The 19,846-nt window shown below is 34.4% G+C and overlaps 1 protein-coding gene across 4 annotated transcripts; it reads left to right on the top strand.

Annotated features, from left to right (window-relative positions):
* The first annotated feature begins 6,316 nt into the window (after positions 1 to 6,316).
* On the top strand, positions 6,317 to 19,217 carry LOC139497930 (uncharacterized protein PF3D7_1120000-like). Of its 4 annotated transcripts, XM_071286177.1 has the most exons (5): positions 8,063 to 8,099; positions 11,493 to 11,552; positions 15,907 to 16,849; positions 17,618 to 17,713; positions 18,618 to 19,217. In XM_071286177.1, exons 3-5 carry the CDS (start codon positions 15,917 to 15,919, stop codon positions 18,942 to 18,944), a joined length of 1,356 nt encoding a protein of 451 aa, XP_071142278.1. In that variant the 5' UTR covers positions 8,063 to 8,099; positions 11,493 to 11,552; positions 15,907 to 15,916; the 3' UTR covers positions 18,945 to 19,217. The 4 variants fall into 4 exon arrangements, with proteins under 4 accessions (XP_071142276.1, XP_071142277.1, XP_071142275.1 ...); XM_071286175.1 differs by lacking the exons at positions 8,063 to 8,099; positions 11,493 to 11,552 and adding an exon at positions 6,317 to 6,384; XM_071286176.1 differs by lacking the exons at positions 8,063 to 8,099; positions 11,493 to 11,552 and adding an exon at positions 6,341 to 6,408.
* Positions 19,218 to 19,846: the final 629 nt, after the last annotated feature.

Raw genomic sequence — 19,846 nt, forward strand, 5'->3', positions numbered from 1 at the left:
CTTAAGTTTTTTTCAGGGGTATTTTAAAAGGGGGTAAACTAAAAGTTATTTCAGGGGGATTTTAAAAGGGGTAAACTAAAAATTATCTCAGGGAGATTTTTAAAGTGGGTAATCAATCTCTTTCTATTAAATCCCAAACTTTTGTCTGGTAACTGGAAATTGAGTTTTATAAATTAATATTCTAAAAAAAAAAAAAAAAAAAAAAAATCCCTACCTACCGTCCCTTCAAAATTTCAAGGGGGTGATCGGAAACACAACATTATTTTTTTTTAGGCCTAAGCATTATTCTTGTTTTTTGCACCATAACTTTAGTATAAGTTAATAGAAATCAATGAAATTTAAACACAAGGTTTATGACCATAAAAGGAAGGTTTGGATTGATTGTGGGAGTTTTGGTCCCAACAGTTTAGGAAAAAAGGGGCCCAAAGGGTCAAAAATTAAACTTTGTTTGATTTCATCAAAAATCGAATAATTGGGGTTCTTTGATATGCCGAATGTAACTGTGTGTGTAGATTCTTAATTTTTGGTCCGGTTTTCAAATTGGTCTACATTAAGGTCCAAAGGGTCCAAAATTAACCTTATTTTGATTTTAACAAAAATTGAATCCTTGGGGTTCTTTGATATCCTGAATCTAAACATGTACTTAGATTTTCTATTATTGGCCCAGTTTTTCAAGTTGGTCCAAATCGGGGTCCAAAATTAAAGTTTGTTTGATTTCATCAAAAATTGAATAATTGTGGGGGGGGGGGGGGGGGGGGGGTGTTCAATTTTCTTATTTCAGATTCATAAATAAAAAGAAAATCCAAATTTAGAGCTGAATCTGAATGTGGTGCCTCAACCGTTGAGAGTTCAACCTCTGCGGTCGTATAAAGCTGCGCCCTGCGGAGCATCTGGTTTTATATTGGCATGATTTTCAACAGAAGTTAGTTACACAATAACTGAAAAAATCTTTTAGCATTACTTTTTAATTACAATATCAAATGTTTTGAATCAGTATATTATATTTTGCAGGAAATTTGTGATTTTAAGTAATGGCGGACAAATTTGCATAAAAGGGTAATTAAACATGCCAATTTTTAGGGTCTAGCTAAAGCACCCCACCTGGGTGCTGAAGATTTTCTTGCTGTGTTGACCTATTGGTTGCCTTCAGCTGTTTTCTGCATTGTCTTTGGTCTGGTCGATTCTCATTTTGCGATTTAGAAATATATTATTTAATTTTTTTTTCCTGACATCCCTTTTAGGTGCTGCTGAAAGTGACATGGATTTGGATTTGCTGGCAAAATCTGAGAGTGACAGTGAAAGTAGTCATATCAACCAGGATAATGTTAGTGTACAGAGGAGTGCTGTTACCGCAGCTACAGCGGGTTCAGATGCAGGAACAGGTAAGTGTTGTTATAGCAACCATAGCAACTCTTTGAGGGATTACCTTTAATTTGGACATTTGTTTTGGAACATTCAAACATTTACAGAAAATTCAACTCCATTAGAAATTTGAATTGAGACTAGTTTTGGAATAAGGGTAAGGGACATGTGAAAAAAAAATTTGGGGGGGGGGTGGGGAGGGGGAGCAATTTTTCTCATTTCAGATTTCATAACTAAAAAGAAAATTTCTTCAAACATTTTTTTTGAGAGGATTAATATTCAACAGCATAGTGAATTGCTCAAAGGCAAAAAAAAAAAAATAAGTTCATTAGACCACATTCATTCTGTGTCAGAAACCTATGCTGTCACAACTATTTAATCACAATCCAAATTTAGAGCTGAATCCAGCTTGAATGTTGTGTCCATACTTGCCCCATCCGTTCAGGGTTCAAGCTCTGCGGTCGTATAAAGCTGCGCACTGCGGAGCATCTGGTTGGGCCTGTTTTCAAATTGGTTTACATTAAGGTCCAAAGGGTCCAAAATTAAACTTAGCTTAATTTTACCAAAAATTGAATTCTTGGGGTTCTTTGATATGCTGAATCTAAACATGTACTTAGATTTTTGATTATGGGCCTGGTTTTCAAGTTGGTCCAAATCGGGGTCCAAATTATTATATTAAGTAGTGTGCAATAGCAAGAAATTTTCCATTGCACAGTAATGCGCAATAGCAAGAAATCTTCAATTGCACAGTATTGTGCAATAGCAAGAAATTTTCAATTGCACAGTATTGCGCAATAGCAAGAAATCTTCAATTGCACAGTATTGTGCAATAGCAAGAAATCTTCAATTGCACAGTATTGCGCAATAGTAAGAAATATCGAATTGCACAATATTGCGCAATAGCAGGTATTTTCAATTGCACAGTTTTGCGCAATTCCAAGAAATATTCAATTGCACAGTATTGTTCCGTTTTCAAATTTGTCTACAATAAGGTCCAAAGGGTCAAAAATTAAACTTTGTTTGATTTAAACAAAAATTAAATATATTGGGTTCATCGATATGCCGAATCTAACCATGTATTTAGATTTTTAATATTTGGGCCCGGTTATCAAATTGGTCCACATTGAGGTCTAAAGGGTCTAAAATTGAACATTATTTGATTTCATCAAAAATTGAATTCTTGGGGTTCCATGATATGCTGATTCTAACCATGCATTTAGATTATGGATATTGGACCATACTAGGTAAATGTCCAATTTAAAATTTTTAAGTTTTTAAGTTTAATTTCTTAGACCACATTCAATCTGTGTCAGAAACATATGTTGTGTCAACTATTTAATCACAATCCAAATTCAGAGCTGTATCAAGCTTAAATGTTGTGTCCATACTTGCCCAAACTGTCCAGGGTTCGACCTCTGCGGTCGTATAAAGCTGCGCCCTGCGGAGCATCTGCGGAGAAAACCATGAAAAAACGTTGATGACGTCACGGTCACATGACTAAATTATGTCTATGGGCTGATAACAAAATAACGTCAGCCAATCAGAAGACGCGTTACATCCAAAATTAAATTATTACAAAATAATATACAAAAACAAATAGGACTAACACGAACCAGCAACTACCATTCAAATACAATCTTCTGAATTGGACAGGCTCATAAAGAATAAGGCGGGATTCAACATGTTTGAAGGCAACTTACTATGAACAGTAGTATAACAGTGCAGCATAAGAATTGACCACATTTTGTATTTTTAGCTAGCTGCTATTTTGAAAACTATAATAAATAGAGGAATGGCTTTAACAGAAATTATGACCAGATAGAAAAATATCTACGAATAAGTCAACAGGGCCAAATTTTAGATGAATTCATTATTTGTCCAAAACGACTTTTACCCATTGCAATAGTTTGCAGTAGCTACTATAGATAGCAAAAATTTGCAAAATATACTTTATATTTAAAGTATGAATATTACCCTTATCACAAACTTGCAATTGTAGTACTGTTTTGCAAATACGGTGTAATATTTTCCTTATTTATCTCCAGGAAATCATAACTAATAAGCATAAGAGATCCAGAGAAAGTTCTTAAACGTTTTGTCGAATATGTAAAAATATTACTTTTTGTAGTAAAAATTACAATTATGAAAGACAATTGTTAAAAACATTTTCTGCACACTATAATAATTGGCAAAGGAGTGTTGAAAAGGCATATTTGACACATTTATGAAAATATCGAGAAAAAACATAATTAATTCATGTTTCCCCAACCACAAAATCTTGTGATCTTTAATTCAATATCGAACTTCCAATGTTATCCTTATTCTCTTTTTTTATCTTCTATGTCCATAACAATATATACAACAATATATAGAATGAGAAACATATTTGAATTATCAATATAATATATCTGAGCAGCGTTTTGTCGAGCCTTCGACTTAGTCGAAAAAGCGAGACATAGCGATCCTACATCCCGTCGGCGTCCACAAATATTCACTCTGTGGTTAAAGTTTTTGAAATTTTAATAACTTGGATAGAAGCTTGTTTATATTCAGAAGATAGTATCCAGAAGTAAATTTTGTAAAAATAAAATTCCATTTTTTACGTATTTTACTTATAAAGGGACTTAGTTTGTTTGGGAAACATTACATTCACTCTGCGGTTAAAGTTTTTGAAATTTTAATAACTTTCTTAAACTATACTGGATTTCTACCAAACTTGGACGCTTGTTTATGTTCAGAAGATAGTATCCAGAAGTAAATTTTGTAAGAATAAAATTCCATTTTTTCCGTATTCTACTTATAAATGGACTTGAATGGTTTTACACTTGTAATTTTGGGGCCCTTTATAGCTTGTTTTTCGGTGTGAGCCAAGACTCCGTGTTGAAGGCCGTACCTTGACCTATAATGGTTTACTTTTATAAATTGTTATTTGGATGGAAAGTTGTCTCATTGGCACTCATACCACATCTTCTTATACCTAATTAGTTTTTTTCTGCTGGGAAACATTACATTTACTCGGTGGTTAAAGTTTTTGAAATTTTAATAACTTTCTTATACTATTTTGGATTTGTACCAAACTTGGACAGAAGCTTGTTTATGATCAATAGCTAGTATCTAGAAGGAAATTTTGGGAAAATTTGTACCTGTGTATCTTTATTTTACCTTATGTATCTTATAAATGGACTTTTTATTCTAGTTAGCTTTACATACAGTCTGCAGTTAAAGATTTAAAAAAAATTTATTAGATTTATAAACTTTTATGGATTTTTACCAAACTTGGACAGAAGCTTCTTACAATCAAAAGATAGTATCAAGAGGAATAATTTTATTGATTTTTATCCTCATTTTTGTTGAGCCTATGATTAACAGTAAAAGTAGGCGAGGCACTGGGTTCCGCGGTACCCTTACAAATTTTTAGATGTTACATTGGTATTCTGCTTAAAAGGGTGCATTTGAATACAGATTAAGCAATGCCATCATAATATATTTTGTAAACATTTAGGTACTACATGTAACAAAGAGGAAGTGACAATCTGATCAAAATTTAAATCTTTATTAACTCGCTAGACCGAATTCTTCTGTCCCTATAATGCATGTATTTTCTAATTTTCATTGCTTTTTATTGATTTTGCTATTTAAAAAAAAATGTGCAATATATTTTCATGTGTCTAACTATGAACAATGATCTTGCTGAGTCTTGAAAATCAATACTTTTGAGCTTGCCGAGAATGAAAGTAGAATGTTATAAATGTTAAAACAGTTCATTAGCTAGACTCAGAATGGTCGTTGGTCATTGTAAGGCACTTGAAAATAAAAATAAGCAAATACATAATATGCAGTATAGGGATAGAAGAATTTGGTTTATAACTCGCGTGCTTGCATATAAGGATAACGAAATCAGAGGTCTATATTGTAATTAAAGATTAATAATGAATCAATTATTTAAAAATGACAGTGGTTTGATTAAGGCTTTCATCTGATGACTGTCCAGTTGGAAAACGTTCTTTATTATTTAACATTTACACATTTTTCTTTTCTTTTGAAAACGAACCGTCAATCATGTACAGAAGACTAATTCATAATTGTTTGCCTAACGTTCAGTTGCGAATATTTCAAGTATATTCAGAACGAACTAGAGCTGTGGTGTAGTGGTTTGCGCATAGGACTACACACACAAAGGTTCCTGGTTCGATCCCCCTCCTGTGGAGAAAATTTCAGGGACGATAAATGGCTGACCCGTGTTAAGAGAGAGCAATATCTCTTGCACGGGAAAGACAACCTTGTAGATTTAGGAAAAAAGAGCAGGCTAATGCCACTACAAGACAGCACTCGCATCCACAAAGTGAAAATAGATTAATATAAGTTGTAATAACTTGTTTCCCAATCCTCTATAAAAAGATATGTTTTAACTAACACGTACTTTTCAATGAAGCATGTTTATCATTTGGGACTTTTATAGCTTACAGTACTATGCGGTATGGGGCTTTGCTCATTGTTGCAGGATTATAGTTGTTAATTTTTTTGTCATTTTTGGATATTGTGGAGAGTTGTCTCATTGGCAATCATACCACATTTTTTTTTTTATATTAACACACCAAATATCTAAACCTCATTTCTCTGTTATATAAAAGAAAAATAAGTAAAAACAATGAACTAAAGTTTTGTCAGAAACACCTTAAAAAAATAAATCCATCAGTAATAAATATCGACATGCAGCCAGTTTGGAAACTTCGAAATTTAAACGTTCCACAAAATCCATTGAATTTATAAGATATCCATTTTTTTTCTTCATAGTTAGTGTATCAAATAATTAGAACGATTAATTGATTGGCCCTTTTAAGCGCCACTTTTGGCCTGTTTCGTGGCGGTCAGTTTTTATTGATGAAGCAAACCGGAATTCCCGTAGAAAACCACTGACCTTCGAAAGGAAAACTTGCAATCCTAGTCAATTAAGATTGGATTCGAGTGCACCCGCACGAACGGGGTTCGAACTCACAACCTCAACTTATGAAAAGATGGAAGGTAATATTTGTTAGCTCTAGTAAGGTACGACCCCTAGATTACTACAAGGTTACGTTTAAAATAACCTCACCAGGCTACTTTTTCCAAGAAGCAAAATATACAGTTCTAAATTGATCAGTTCTCGGTTTGTAACATTTTTACCAGTCCTTTGAAATGAGACGGTTCGTCATAACCTTTTGACGAATACGGCCGTATTTACACCACACATTTTACTCCTAGTACAGACAAACCTATGCACCTGCAAAAGTTGTTTGGAATGGATCTATCAACAAATTTCAACAAAACAGAACCCAAGCGGCACCTATCAATTAAGTTTTTAAACTGGAGCAAAAATCTGTGCAGGAAATATACGATACTCTACAATACATATACGATACTCTACAATACGTTATATAAATAAAATCGAGTAGCTCACTGTACACATTAAAAACGATACATGATACCGTATCGAATAATCCATGCAATTACTGAAGTCAAGTTCAACGGACTATAAAAATACTTGAAATACTTAACCTGATGGTATAATTTAATGCCGTCTTATAATCTGAAATCGGCTGCTGTACTTCAGGGTAGATTTCACACATCAACAACAGCACGTCATAATAAGTATAAAGGAACACATGATATTGTAAAATTTCCCGACCAAAAAAGTATAGAAGTTCAATCATAAAAAGAAGAATATGCTGAATTGATTCTCAGCTCCGTAAATATCAACTTCAATAATTGAACAACAAAACTATGATTGTAAACTTTTTTTCAAAAGGTCTGGTAACCCAATTAATAAGATCCAAAGGACAATTTCTAAACTTTGCTAACTTTATAATCGAAATATCGTTTAACGGTTGCTTGTGGTAACTGGGAATATCCCCCCCCCCCCCCCCCCGTTTAATCAAACTTCTGTATTATATGCAATTGAACCAATCATTCAGCTTAAATTTTACACTTTAATATGTCATATCATATATTAAACCGAATAAGCGATGATACATTTATATTAGTAAAAGCAAAGAAACTAAAACTACTGACTTTTCGAAACTCGTGCGAAAATATCAAAATATTAACAAAATAAGAATATGTGAATTATTCACGCTTTATTCGCACTACCATATTCATTGAACATCAACATCTGGGTAAAAAATTGAAATAAGTTATGAAAAGTTCACATCATAATGATCATCTGTATTTCATTGCAAGTGATATGCCCATTACTTCATGGTATAAAACTAAGAGGGTGGTAAAGGGTTATTTTCGTGCAACGTGTTTTGCCATTTTTATTTCACGTGCAGCCGTGAAAAGGGTTCGTTATTCACCGTGTTTCGTGAAATCGGTAAAAAGATCAACGTGCAAGAAATTTTTAATTGTTCGTTCATCGTGAAATGGCAATTTTATTCCGCGTTCTTCCGTGCAGATACCCCCCCTTTACGCCCCTCAACTAATAATGCATAAACCAACACTTTTACCTATAACTTTACGGACGGATGGACGGATGCAGTAAAGTCCCCATGCAGTCCCATACCAGAAATGACAACATTCTTTACTTTCGCTGTCTAGGCATAAAATCTGTATCATGTTGATGACATTCTAGTAATCAATTCATAAAAATATTTATAAACTATTTCATTCAAAAAAATCAATTTGTAAAAACATGCGCACAAAATCTGCAACACGTTGACAGATCTATAAATATCGATGGTTTAAGACGGTAAGTAGACTTCGTTATTATTTTCTTTATTCTTTATCATTAATGTACATTATAACATTGTTAGCTTGTGATCGCCATAACTGAATTGAAGCCATGTCAATGATCGCTAATACTGATGAGGTTAATTTAATATACACTAAAAAAATATGCATTACTTTTTAACTTTTTATTCATTTAAAAACATTTGTCATATGATGATTGAATTTGTTATTAAACGGTCAAAACCTATAATGTCCTTAAGAAAATTGTATTTAATCGAAAAACAAAGGATATTGGGGAACCATCCATGACACAGAATCAGTACAAACGCAAATGATTAACGCTTTTATACTTGTTCTTTACTTTAAGTCATAAGTGAGTCCTTCAACACGGATAAAAAAAACAACAAAAACCACCCAAAACAACCTCACTGCAAGTATAAGACGGCCCCCACGACCGGTTTCTTTTTAGGGAAAATTATTTCCGAGAATTTGTATTTTTGTACAGCAAAATATAACCGAGCACGCCGCTTCACTATTCCTTTTTCATACTTTTTTATTTAGCTTTGTAGCCTCTTTCTTTCACCATCCAGACATCAGTTTTGAATCCGGTTTATTGGTTGATTGTTGGTGTTTAAGGTGGTACCCAACACTTTAGCTAAAATTAATTTGGGTCGTTTAATTTTCTTAAAATTTTGACAAAGTATTTACTTTGACCCTTTTACAAAAATATAAAAATTTCAAAAAATTTGAACCAACCGTTTTATCAGAAAAATTACACTGGTTATATAGCAGTTTGACAAACACTTATTTTGATCATTGAGAAGCTTAATATTCCATTTACAACACAATGTAATTAAAACGTTTAGCTGATTTTACAGAGTTATCTCCCTGTAGTGTTAGGTACCACCTTAACACCACTTTCGGCACTCATGACCTTTTCACAAATACCAGTTCTTGATTAAATCTGATTACTTTTGTTGACTGTGAACCCAGAAAACCTCTTTGAACCACAAGACAGTCACATACGTTTAATTAAGTAAGATTCAATTCTTGGTAGCTTGACTGTAGAATTTTAATTGTTTGTTTTAATTACTAGATATAAGAAGATGGGGTATGAGTGCTAATGAGACAACTCTCCATTCAAGTCACAATTTATAAAAGTAAACCATCATAAGTCAAAGTACGGTCTTCAACACGTAGCATTGACTCACACCGAACAGCAAGCTATAAAGGTCCCCAAAAGTTACAAGTGTAGATATGTAATGTGAGATGTGTTCGCATGTGAAACTGGTTTAACACTTCTGGTGTCTGGACGATATAAGGCTATATGAATCGGGTAATAATCTGTGTTGTCTGTTTCCTTGAAGGAATAGGTTGCTGAATGTAAGTGCAGTCTGTTGTAATGTCTTATTTGTTTTGGGTAATCCTGTTATCCTTTCTAGAAAACATCAGCTAAATGAACGTGGCAGGGTATATTATTCCCTCATCCTAAACAACAAAAAAGAAACTAAGTGCAGATCTTAGAGGACTCTGCACTTAGTTTCTTTTTTGTTGTTAAGGATTACTGACAGCTAGTTCAAACCCAATTACAATTACTAAAATCATGTATCTAAGGCTAAGATATCAATCAGTACATCCAATGGATTTAGGAGAAAGATGTCATAAACAGTCTGAGAAAAATACATGACCTTGTGCAATGCTAAAATGTAGGAGGCTTTCATTTACACATATAGAAATCGTACGTTTTCTCATTTTATATTTGCTTATGAGTTATTATAAAGGATGCGAGTCAACGGCGAAATAGAAATCATTCTTCAACACTCGTCTCAAATTGGCAGATTCGGTTCCTCATCGTAAAAGTTAGCGGGTTCACACGATTAATGTCGACCGCATTTTTAAATTTCTAGTAGAGATGGACATTGAATTTTACAGCCGATTTCTTTGAGTGTGTAGCTAAAGGTAATTTCTTTTGTTAGTTTGCTTGCTAGCTGAACCGAGAAGTTATTATTAGGTAATTTATACTACCCTCCTTTAGAAGTAGCCTTGTCCTACAGACAGATAGCTTGGTTATCTGTAGGACTAGTCTATTCTTAGAGGAGGGCAGATTACCTAACCTAATAATAACTTCAAAGATCAGCTAACAAGCAAGCTAACCAAAGAAATTACCTTTAGCTACAATTCAAAGAAATCGGCTGTAAGCTTGATTTGTTTTTAACTTTAACCTCCTTCACCTGTTCAATGACCAAGTAGCAATGACCTTTAAAACTGTAGATGTAGTTTCAATTTAAACTGAGGCTGACATATATACATGTTGTGCACACTTCTTTCGCAGTCTTGTCCTGAACATGCATGAAATATTTGTCACTGGACTCTAATTATCCAAATATCAATCAATCTTTCGCAATCAGTCTTGCATGAAAACGAAAATACACATCATTCAAGCTATGTATGTGCCTGTCCAAAGTCAGGAGCCTGTAATTCAGTGGTTGTCGTTTGCTTATGTGTTACATATTTTTGAATTGTTTTACATTGTCATTTCGATGCCTTTTATAGATGACTACGCATTATTGACTTTGCTCATTGTTGAAGGCCGTACATTGAACTATAGTTGTTAATTGCTGTGACATTTTGGTCTCTTGTGGAGAGTTGTCTCATTGGGAATCATACCACATCTTCTTTTTTATAAGAAAATAAAAAAGGACTATATTTGTATAAAGCATATGCGTTTAGAACTACTTTTATTAACATTAATTAACTATTGGAATTATGATTGAATTATACCGATCCTTTCAAATCTATAAATTTACAATTTGATACAAATGAAATTGATAACAAAATACACGATTGCATATACATGGTATAAACAATAAATAGACAACAGCTGCTGTGTTTGTTATTTACCAAGGGACATGTTAATCTATACGTAGATAGATATATATATGACTCATGTAAGTTTTAACATGAAATTAATATGTACAAATTACATAAATGTAGAAACATACCAGGTTAAGTGTTTAAGAGGGGGGGGGGGGGGGTGAGTGGGAGGAGATACCAGAGGAACAGTCAAATTCATAAATCGAAAATTTACTGACAACGGCTAAAAATGAAAAAGTAAAGACAAAGAGACAAATAATAGTACACAAGAAAATAGATAAACAGCTGGTATTTAAAAAACATCCCCCATTCATATATTGTAGTTTTGAGAAATCCTGACCCATAAACATATTTCATGGCAAACATGTTTCGTTTAACACATATTTCGCTTTTAAAGGAAAATAGACGTGACATTGTTAAAGTGTGACGAGGGACACAAAGTCGTTTGAGCACGTATTACTGTTCAGCCGATTTCATTGAGTGTGTAGGCAAATGAAATATCTTTGGTTAACTTGCTTGTTAGATGAAACGTGAAGTCATTATTAGGTTAGTAGTCTGGCCTATTTTCAAGATGGCGGAAAAACGGTATAAATATCAAGATAGTCCTCAAGGTATTCTATATAATTTCGGAAATTAAAGTAATGATTCTTTAAAAATGGACTTCATGTTCTTGAATTTGTTATCAATTAGTTTTAAAATATAAAAAAAATAATTTGATTCTTTCTATAACACATACACATGTACATTGGCAAATATGACTGCATATACAAAAACTGAAATTCAAAATGTTAATCAATATGTTACATGTTATTGTAATTGTTCTTTAGACGCTTTCAGTTTTAATGGTTGGAATGAAATAGGTTGAAACGAGTCGATTGAACGTTAATATAGGTCGGTTAAATGTGGTGGAATAGTAGGTAACCTATCTAAACTTTGAGGCAGTGCCGAGGGCACCTTGTCTCGTGTCTCTTCAATGCCACGTCTTACGTCACTTATCGCGTTTTCATCTGCCGTTTACACTACATCGTCAAATTATTCTATGTAATCAATAGGTGTACCTTTCTTCAGGCGGATTAGACGATTGCCATAATTTAAAATAGTTAAGGGGCAACTATTTCCTTTTCCAACTACGTGCGAAACCAAACCAATTCGCAACTATTCAGCGAGCATGGTCCTAAAATGCACTCCTGGTCAGCACTTTTATTTGTTTTAAAGGTAACAGTCATTTTTGAGTTTGGCGGAACTGTGATGGTTCGTTTTATGCAAACTTGCTGAGTTGAAATCTTGTTTCCACTGTTAACAAATGCCGCATTTATCCCTTTATTGTTGATGGTAATTGTGGCAGTTCTCAGGTTTATCACTGCGCTCAGTGTGTCCAAAATATCTAGCGTAAGTATAACATCATCTGTGTATGGCTCTTTGCACACATACCATTGTATGTTTACTCTATTAGTGTCGAAAGTCGTTCTTTATAATCTTCCCAATAACAAGCTGTTAACCCAAACCCAAATTAATTTCTCATTTACTAATGTTATCATTGCAGCAGTGTCCACAATCATGCTCACATTCTGGTCATGTATAGTACCTCGTACTGCTAAGCTCTTTCAAATAGTTCGTCTGATGACAATATCGGACTAGGCCGTGGGCCTCTGTTTGGTTTTGTGATGATGTGATGTTTCATGGCCAATAGACTGTTTGATTTTGTGATGAGGTGATGTTTCATGGCCAATAGACTTTGTAATCGTGCGTTGGCCTACTGGCCCGACCTTTTGCTGTTTAAAGACTCCATTGGATGGGTTGCACTTTGATTTGCTCCGTATCCTGGTGAAGGTGACCGTTGTCTGAAACAACCGTGATTTCTGGAGTTAATCCGTGAAGAGGCTAACCGTTTTCTTTAGGGACCTATGATCTCGAGCTAAATGGGGGTGTTGATGATCGATAGGCATTAAGATTGGGTTTATTTCCATCTGGCGATCTACCGCGTTTGTATTGCTCAGGAGATCTTCCACGTGTATATTGATCAGGGGATCTTCCATTGAACTGTTGATCTTCCATTGAACTGGTAATCTTCCATGATTATTTGATCAGAAGAACCGAGGTTATATTGATCGGCCAATCCACGGTTATGCTCAGTTGAAAGCATAACATCAGCTAGTTTTGTGACAATTTGTATGAGGTTATGCACCTCATTATCCAAAGGACTGCTTATATTTCCTTTATCGGTCGGTGATACTGCGCCATCAGCAAAGTAGACTTGTCGATGGTCATAATTGGCACGTTTTGATCCATATATCGCCATCTGGTTTGCTATTGAGGTTTTCAATTGTTTTAACGCCTTGTTGAATGTTTCTGGGTTCCTCTCTATTACATGCCTTGACAAATCTTTGTCTTTACACCCTAGGAGGAATGCTTCGGTTTCAATCTGGTTTGATCGTCTTTCTTGCTGAAGCGCTGCTCTAAATGAATGTTTTTTTTAAGGCCTTGGAATCATCATCTGTGTTTACCTTGCAAGCGTACTCAAAGCCGACATCGGTCTGGCAATCTGGGGCCTACACACATTTTTCCTGTTTTCCCATTGTCATCTACCGACAGTTCGTTCAAATTGGTAAATGAACGCCTCCGAATTCAAGGATCCTCTTCAATTGAGTTTTTGCATTTTTGGGAGCTGTGGGCTTCGGCTTCGGTCCCTTGCACCAAGATTTTCTTGCCATCAGGTATAATTTTTCTCCAATAAGGAGTCTGAAGAAGAGCTGTTGTCACACTCTTTTTGTTTCCTCTGCCCTTTCCTGGATCGGTCAGTTGTCAGCTTGCTGTTATGGGAAGCCTGTTAGAGCTACAGGAGCTGACGGGGTTGTCATAATTGGAGTGATAAATGTGGGATTTGCCATTGACTCGACGGGGATGATACCCTAAGTAGGCACTGTATTTAGCATTGGAAAAACTTGATAGAATACACTTGCAGCCAATTGTTTCTGTAATGGTGTGCTGCCCTGAACCAAATATTATTGACTCATAGTTAATGGTAAGTGTGCGTAAGAAGACACATAAGCCTTTAGTTGATATCCTTGATAATAGTACTAGAGGTTTATAGTATGTTCTTAAATGGAGATTGTTGTTAAATAATTTGAACTGTCTCGTGCAGGGCCAAGGGCCATGACATAGGACTTTTGACTTAAGGTGAAGATACCTTCAACAGAGTTGGCGCGGTTGATGGTTCATGCGAACTACAAGTGGGGAAACCCAAGGCATGGATTTTGTTGTGTACTTTTGGTAAACTTGCGTTGTACTGGCAAAGGTAAAATGTTCGCTTAGATGATGTGTCCATTGCAAGAGTTTTAACTTCTTTATTTCGATTGTCCACTAATTCATTTACAACAGATGCCAGTTTTTGGAAGGTACCCTGCTGTTTAAATGCAATTTTAAATTGAACTGTGTCTCCTTTCACAGTTGTTGTCAGCTTGTCCATCCGTCTCAACACAACATTGAATATTTTATTGGTCTGACCATCAATTCCACCAAGCAATCTCAGCTGTTCTTTGAGCATTAGATTTTCTATCTGCTAAAAATTCTCGGTACAATTGTTTAATAGTCATTTCTGAGCTGTCCTCTATTAAAGAGTCTTCAGCTGTGGGTTTCTCCATATCTCCAAGTGATTAGGTTTCTGTCATTTCAATGTTCTTGTCCTTGTTGTCTCCAATTCCTGCAATTTTACTGATATGTGTTTAAATGATTCTCAATTCACAGTATAATATCTCAAATTGCAAAATATTGCGACCCGAGAAATAGGATAGGCACTGAATAACATCTTAAGGCAGATGAATCCCAAACCACAGCTTTTATTTGTGACCCAAGACAACAAATAGTGCAGCTATTAATGAAAGCTACTACTGCAGCTTTTTATGAAAGCTACTCCTTTGTGTATAAAATAACAAGCAAGGCAAAATCAGAAAGGGCAGAAGTGGGACAGATACTTAATGACACTATACATCAATAAAATGCTAATATTCAGGTCAATTCTCAATAATGAATATTTGCTTATTTTTCAAGGCGGCCATTTTGAAAATAGCCGCCATTTTGCATTTTAAAGATAGATCAAAACAAAATCTTGCTAAGTACACCAAGTCATTTAAAAATGTTGATTTTGTGCTTCCAGCATCAAATCCACTGTGGTTTGTGCAAAACTGGAAAATATTTTAAAACGTACGGCAGCCATCTTGAAATAAGTCGCAATATTGAATTTTGAGGGTGGGTCCATAGCTAATATTGCTAAGTACACAAAAATGTACAATCATGCAAAAAATGGTGCTTTCCTCATTATTTGAGCAATTTTTTTCACCGATCGGCCGGACTATAGGTAAATTTCCCTCCTTTGAGAGTAGACTAATCAGTCAACCAATATATCTGTCGGTTGGACTAGGCTACTTCGTAAGAAGGGTAATACACCTGACATAATAATGACTTCACTGTTCATTTTAAAAACAAATTCAAGATATTCTCTTTGCCCTAACACTCAGTGAAAAATCGGTTATAATCTATAATTCAACATTTTTCAAATAAAGGTCAATATTTGAGGCCATGTATAGTAGCTACTGAGCTTATAAAGTTCGAGAGTAACACTAATCATATTGTATTGTATTGTTGTTTATCATGTTATTATATGTAGTGGTAACAGGTGTACATCCCGCCTTTTATCAATTTCAATAACTAGGTATGTTTGAAATAAATAATGTCCTCAGCAACTTTTCGATATGTATTTGAAGTGTTTATCAACAAATTGATTTAAATTTTCTAATGAGACTTTTAACATATCAGTTACATGATAATAGCAATACTTCAGATAAAGATTGAAAAAAGAAAAAAAGAAAAATAAATCTTTCAGAAAACCAAGTGCGGACACAGTGGTTAAAACTAATGAAGCCAATTAACATGTAATATGGCGATTACACATGCTTGCTATTATTTCAGAATGTAACAGATGGAGGAACATAAAGAACCTGCAATAGATTGTTCGTGTGGTATGGTAGAGCAGGCAGTGGTATTTGAAGATAATGGTGATTTGGACAACACAACAAATACACAAAATACATTAGAAAACCTGACTTTGTCTAGTTTTGAAAAGTCAGATGTAGACACTGACAGTTTAGAAAGTCTTTCAGTAACATCATCAATACTACCGGAAGTAATGAAAAACGGAAGTATTGAACCGGAAGTAATATTATCAAATGGAAAGGTTGAAGACGAATCACTTGATGTCCTTAAAAATTTGAAAAACACATCTGGATCAAGTTTTTCGAATGGTTCCTCTATTTCAAACGATGACTCACCATTGCATAATTCTTCTTTAAACAAAAGCAAAACGGGAAATATGAAAGGACCAACGACAGGAAAGAAATTGTTCAAGAACAAAACCTTTGACTTCAGTCATGTGAAATCTAGAACAAATTCAAATTTCCATAAATTTAGGGACATAAACAAACCAATATCACCATCAGACAGAAGATTGTCTGCGTCCTGTATTTTACAGACCTCGTTAGAAAGCCATGGTATCCGCGAGACCAGATTGAGTCGATCGCGATTTGAAAGATGTCATGTGACACATGACGGTATCGAATGCGAGGGAAATGATTACTTAACCCCAACACAAAAGAAAGACAATTTGATTAGAGACTTGAAAAATGAAGTGAAAGAACTAAAAAAGTTACTAAGTGATAAAACAAGAGAACAAGAGTCAGACAGAAACAAATTTGAGAAGAAAATAGAAATAATGATGGCAGAAAAGGGAACTGAGATAGTCATATTAAAGAGTGATATAGAGACACTACAAAAAAACAACGAAGACTTGGTGAAGTCATACCAAGTCTCAGTCAACACAATTAATATACTGGAAGATACTATAAGAGAACTTAAAGTACGTATACTTTTTTTATTTTTTATTAAACATCAGGTTGTTAATGCATGTTTTGAAGGCCATGGGAAAAGGGGGGGGGGGGAGACACAGGAAACGGTTTTAAGTCAAACAAGTCTACAACCAATTTTTGGAAAACTTAAGTCCCAGCAAACTTAACCCCATAACAATCTTAATTTAATCTCATATGTACCCTGAAGAGTAAGAGGCCCTGATTCGCATGTGACACCCAACACGACACAAACAATGAGTAACCATGGGAACAACGTAGTAGTAATTAGCTTGTCAATCACAGTTCTGACGGATTGCAAAGAATCGTGTGTATAGTAGAGCATTTATTTCAACTGAATTACGGAGTGAGGGTGTCTAATTTCACGGATGAAACCAACCCTTTTCTGCTGCATACAAATGTTATTTTACATAAGTGAATTGTTGATTTTTAACGGTTTAAGATAAATTTTAGCTAGTTTTTACACGATCCGTCATTCGTTCGAATTTTACCTGTGCACCTGCTTTCGACTCAAATCGCACCGTGTAAACACCAAAATCGTATAGTATTTGGTAACTGAAAGCAATATCGTATCGGGTGAACAAAACGCTGTACGATTTACATTGGCGACAGTATCAAATCGAATGAAAAACCAATGGAAAATCGTACCGTATATTGTTATATTGTGATTTCTAAAATATTTTAGTGGAGGCAAAGTAACCTTTTTTGTATGGTTTAATATACCTGACATTTTAAATTTTTATGAAACCGTTTTATTTCAGGAGGCAATGGCTGAGAAAGAAAGGAATAATGAGAAAGTATTTTTGGAAACTTATAAAAAAGGTCAGATGTCAGCATTGTTTGAGAGAAATGAAGAGGTAAAATTATTAAATATATCTTTAGATGTAAGGATAGAGTACAGATATATTCATGAAAACTGAATAGACACATTCTTTTAAGCAATTCACTCCAAGACGGTAAAGTATACTAGCATAAGCTTTTCAGTTACACTCGAGCCTAACTGTAGCACGACCGACTTCTATCAAAAGTTTTAAAAGGTGAAGACAGTCATCAAGTGATTTAAGAGTTTTCACCAAATTTTAAAGGATTGACTACTGCTTCCTTGATAGGAAGAATACAGAAAAAATGCTTGTTCCTTTGTATTTGTTTCTCATATTAGCATGTTGTATTGATCTGTAAATTCATATACTTTATCCTTTGTTTCCACTCAAAATTTGTTTTTTATGAAAGAATGACAATTAAGTACAGGGCATCAGACACACGAGATCTAAAACGGTATATTTTCGATAACTAGTTTTATCACTATTTTACGAAATTTTCTTTTGATGTTGCTGTTTCCTTTCTCAGCGGAGTTGAGAGATATGAAAATTATCGCTAGAATTTAAGGGGGCATGTGTCGTTGATACTGAAACGGCTCAAGCGATCGAGTAAATCAATCTCGTTGAGATGATCAACGATAATCTATAAGTAATAAAAGTTACTAGCAATATTCACCGGTTAGCCCCTTTCTCGTACGATGCATGTCGGGGAACATAGTTCTTTTTGAATATTACGTTGCTATGCAATAAACCATTACGTAATCCATTTACAGGTATTAGGAATTTAGCAATCAAAAATCTGTTCTCAAATAAGTCCTTATATATCTTATTGCGTTTCATGATGTAGAAAGTGGGGACATTTTCAAACCTTATGTCTGTAGAAAATAGTGTTTCATATTGTATAGAGTCAAATTTTGTTTACTTATTTTTCGATATTTTTTAGTTGGAAAGGATTGCTGTATCATGTGATGGATCAAGGATAACAATAAAAGAACTGTTACAAAAACTTTTACTTACGGAAACAGAACTTGGAAAATGGCAATCGATACGCCGACAGGAATCATATGACGAAGCTCCTAAACCGGAAACGGAAGCAGCTGTCACGCTCAGATTTCTCAAGGACGCGTTCTTTCATTATGCCACAGACACCAAAGATTGTGACTTTCATTTAAGAGCAATGATAAGGATTTTAAACTTCACTGATGTACAGAAAAAGAAAATAGCAGACAGTATAGTTTCGAAAAGGAAACACAAAAATTCATCAATTTAGCATTTTCAGTTGGGAGCAGATATACTCTACGTTAGTTAGCATGTGATCGGTACTCTTGAAAAAACTGTGTCTTTCTATTGATGATTTTATGGATAAATCATGAATAGTACACCTGTGAAATCAAATAGGAGCTTATAATTTGACTAAAGAATAAATTAAAAAAAAACTGTACAATGCATCAACAATACATACATAAATAGATATTTTAAAGTATATCTTTTGAACTATTTTGAATATTTTATTTTATCTAGTGAAATAAATAAATCTGAAGTATGTTTGTGTTGTAATATGAAGATTGTGTGGTGAAGATAAATGAAGGATGATGATGGTGGATATGTGTTAAATTGCAATTAAAACACACTTATAAAAAAATCATGTCTAAAACATGTGAAAAAATAAGCCCTTATTCGTACATGACTCGGCACGTTGATGTTCCTTTTTTCCCTGTAATTGGTAACATTCCACAAAAGACATGTCACAATACTCATACAATATTCTGACTTCAGGCCGACCAATCGTTGTTCCTCCAACAAAGCTCAAGCTTGACAGAAGGATATTAAACATGTTAAATAACATTTACCCAAACTTTGGTTTTACCTGTCCGCGGAAATATTCATTACAATTCCAAATATAAAACAGCCGCTATCATGAATTGGGATATGATAGTTGATAACAGCGTTTCTCTCCTCCAACTTACCTGTGGATTGTTAAATAAAAAAATGTAATGCGTTCGTAGATTACTACCATCAGGAACGCACAAACCAAATGATTTGAAAGACAACGTGACTGATTCATAAAGCCCCAAGTTTACAGAAAGTCCTAATCACATCTTTTATGATGTTGTCATATTTCGGACTATGCCACCTTCTTATGGATATACGTTTGCGGCGCACAGCAGCTGA

This window comes from Mytilus edulis, chromosome 12 (genome assembly GCF_963676685.1).
Source record: "Mytilus edulis chromosome 12, xbMytEdul2.2, whole genome shotgun sequence".
Lineage (NCBI taxonomy): Eukaryota > Metazoa > Mollusca > Bivalvia > Mytilida > Mytilidae > Mytilus > Mytilus edulis.

What these genes read in the sequence shown, in the direction of transcription:
- LOC139497930 (XM_071286175.1), top strand. Translation starts at nt 15,917, where the DNA reads ATGGAGGAACATAAAGAACCTGCAATAGATTGTTCGTGTGGTATGGTA. An exon ending in ATACTATAAGAGAACTTAAA is followed by an intron (nt 16,850 to 17,617) that starts GTACGTATACTT and finishes GTTTTATTTCAG; the next exon opens with GAGGCAATGGCTGAGAAAGA. An exon ending in TGTTTGAGAGAAATGAAGAG is followed by an intron (nt 17,714 to 18,617) that starts GTAAAATTATTA and finishes GATATTTTTTAG; the next exon opens with TTGGAAAGGATTGCTGTATC.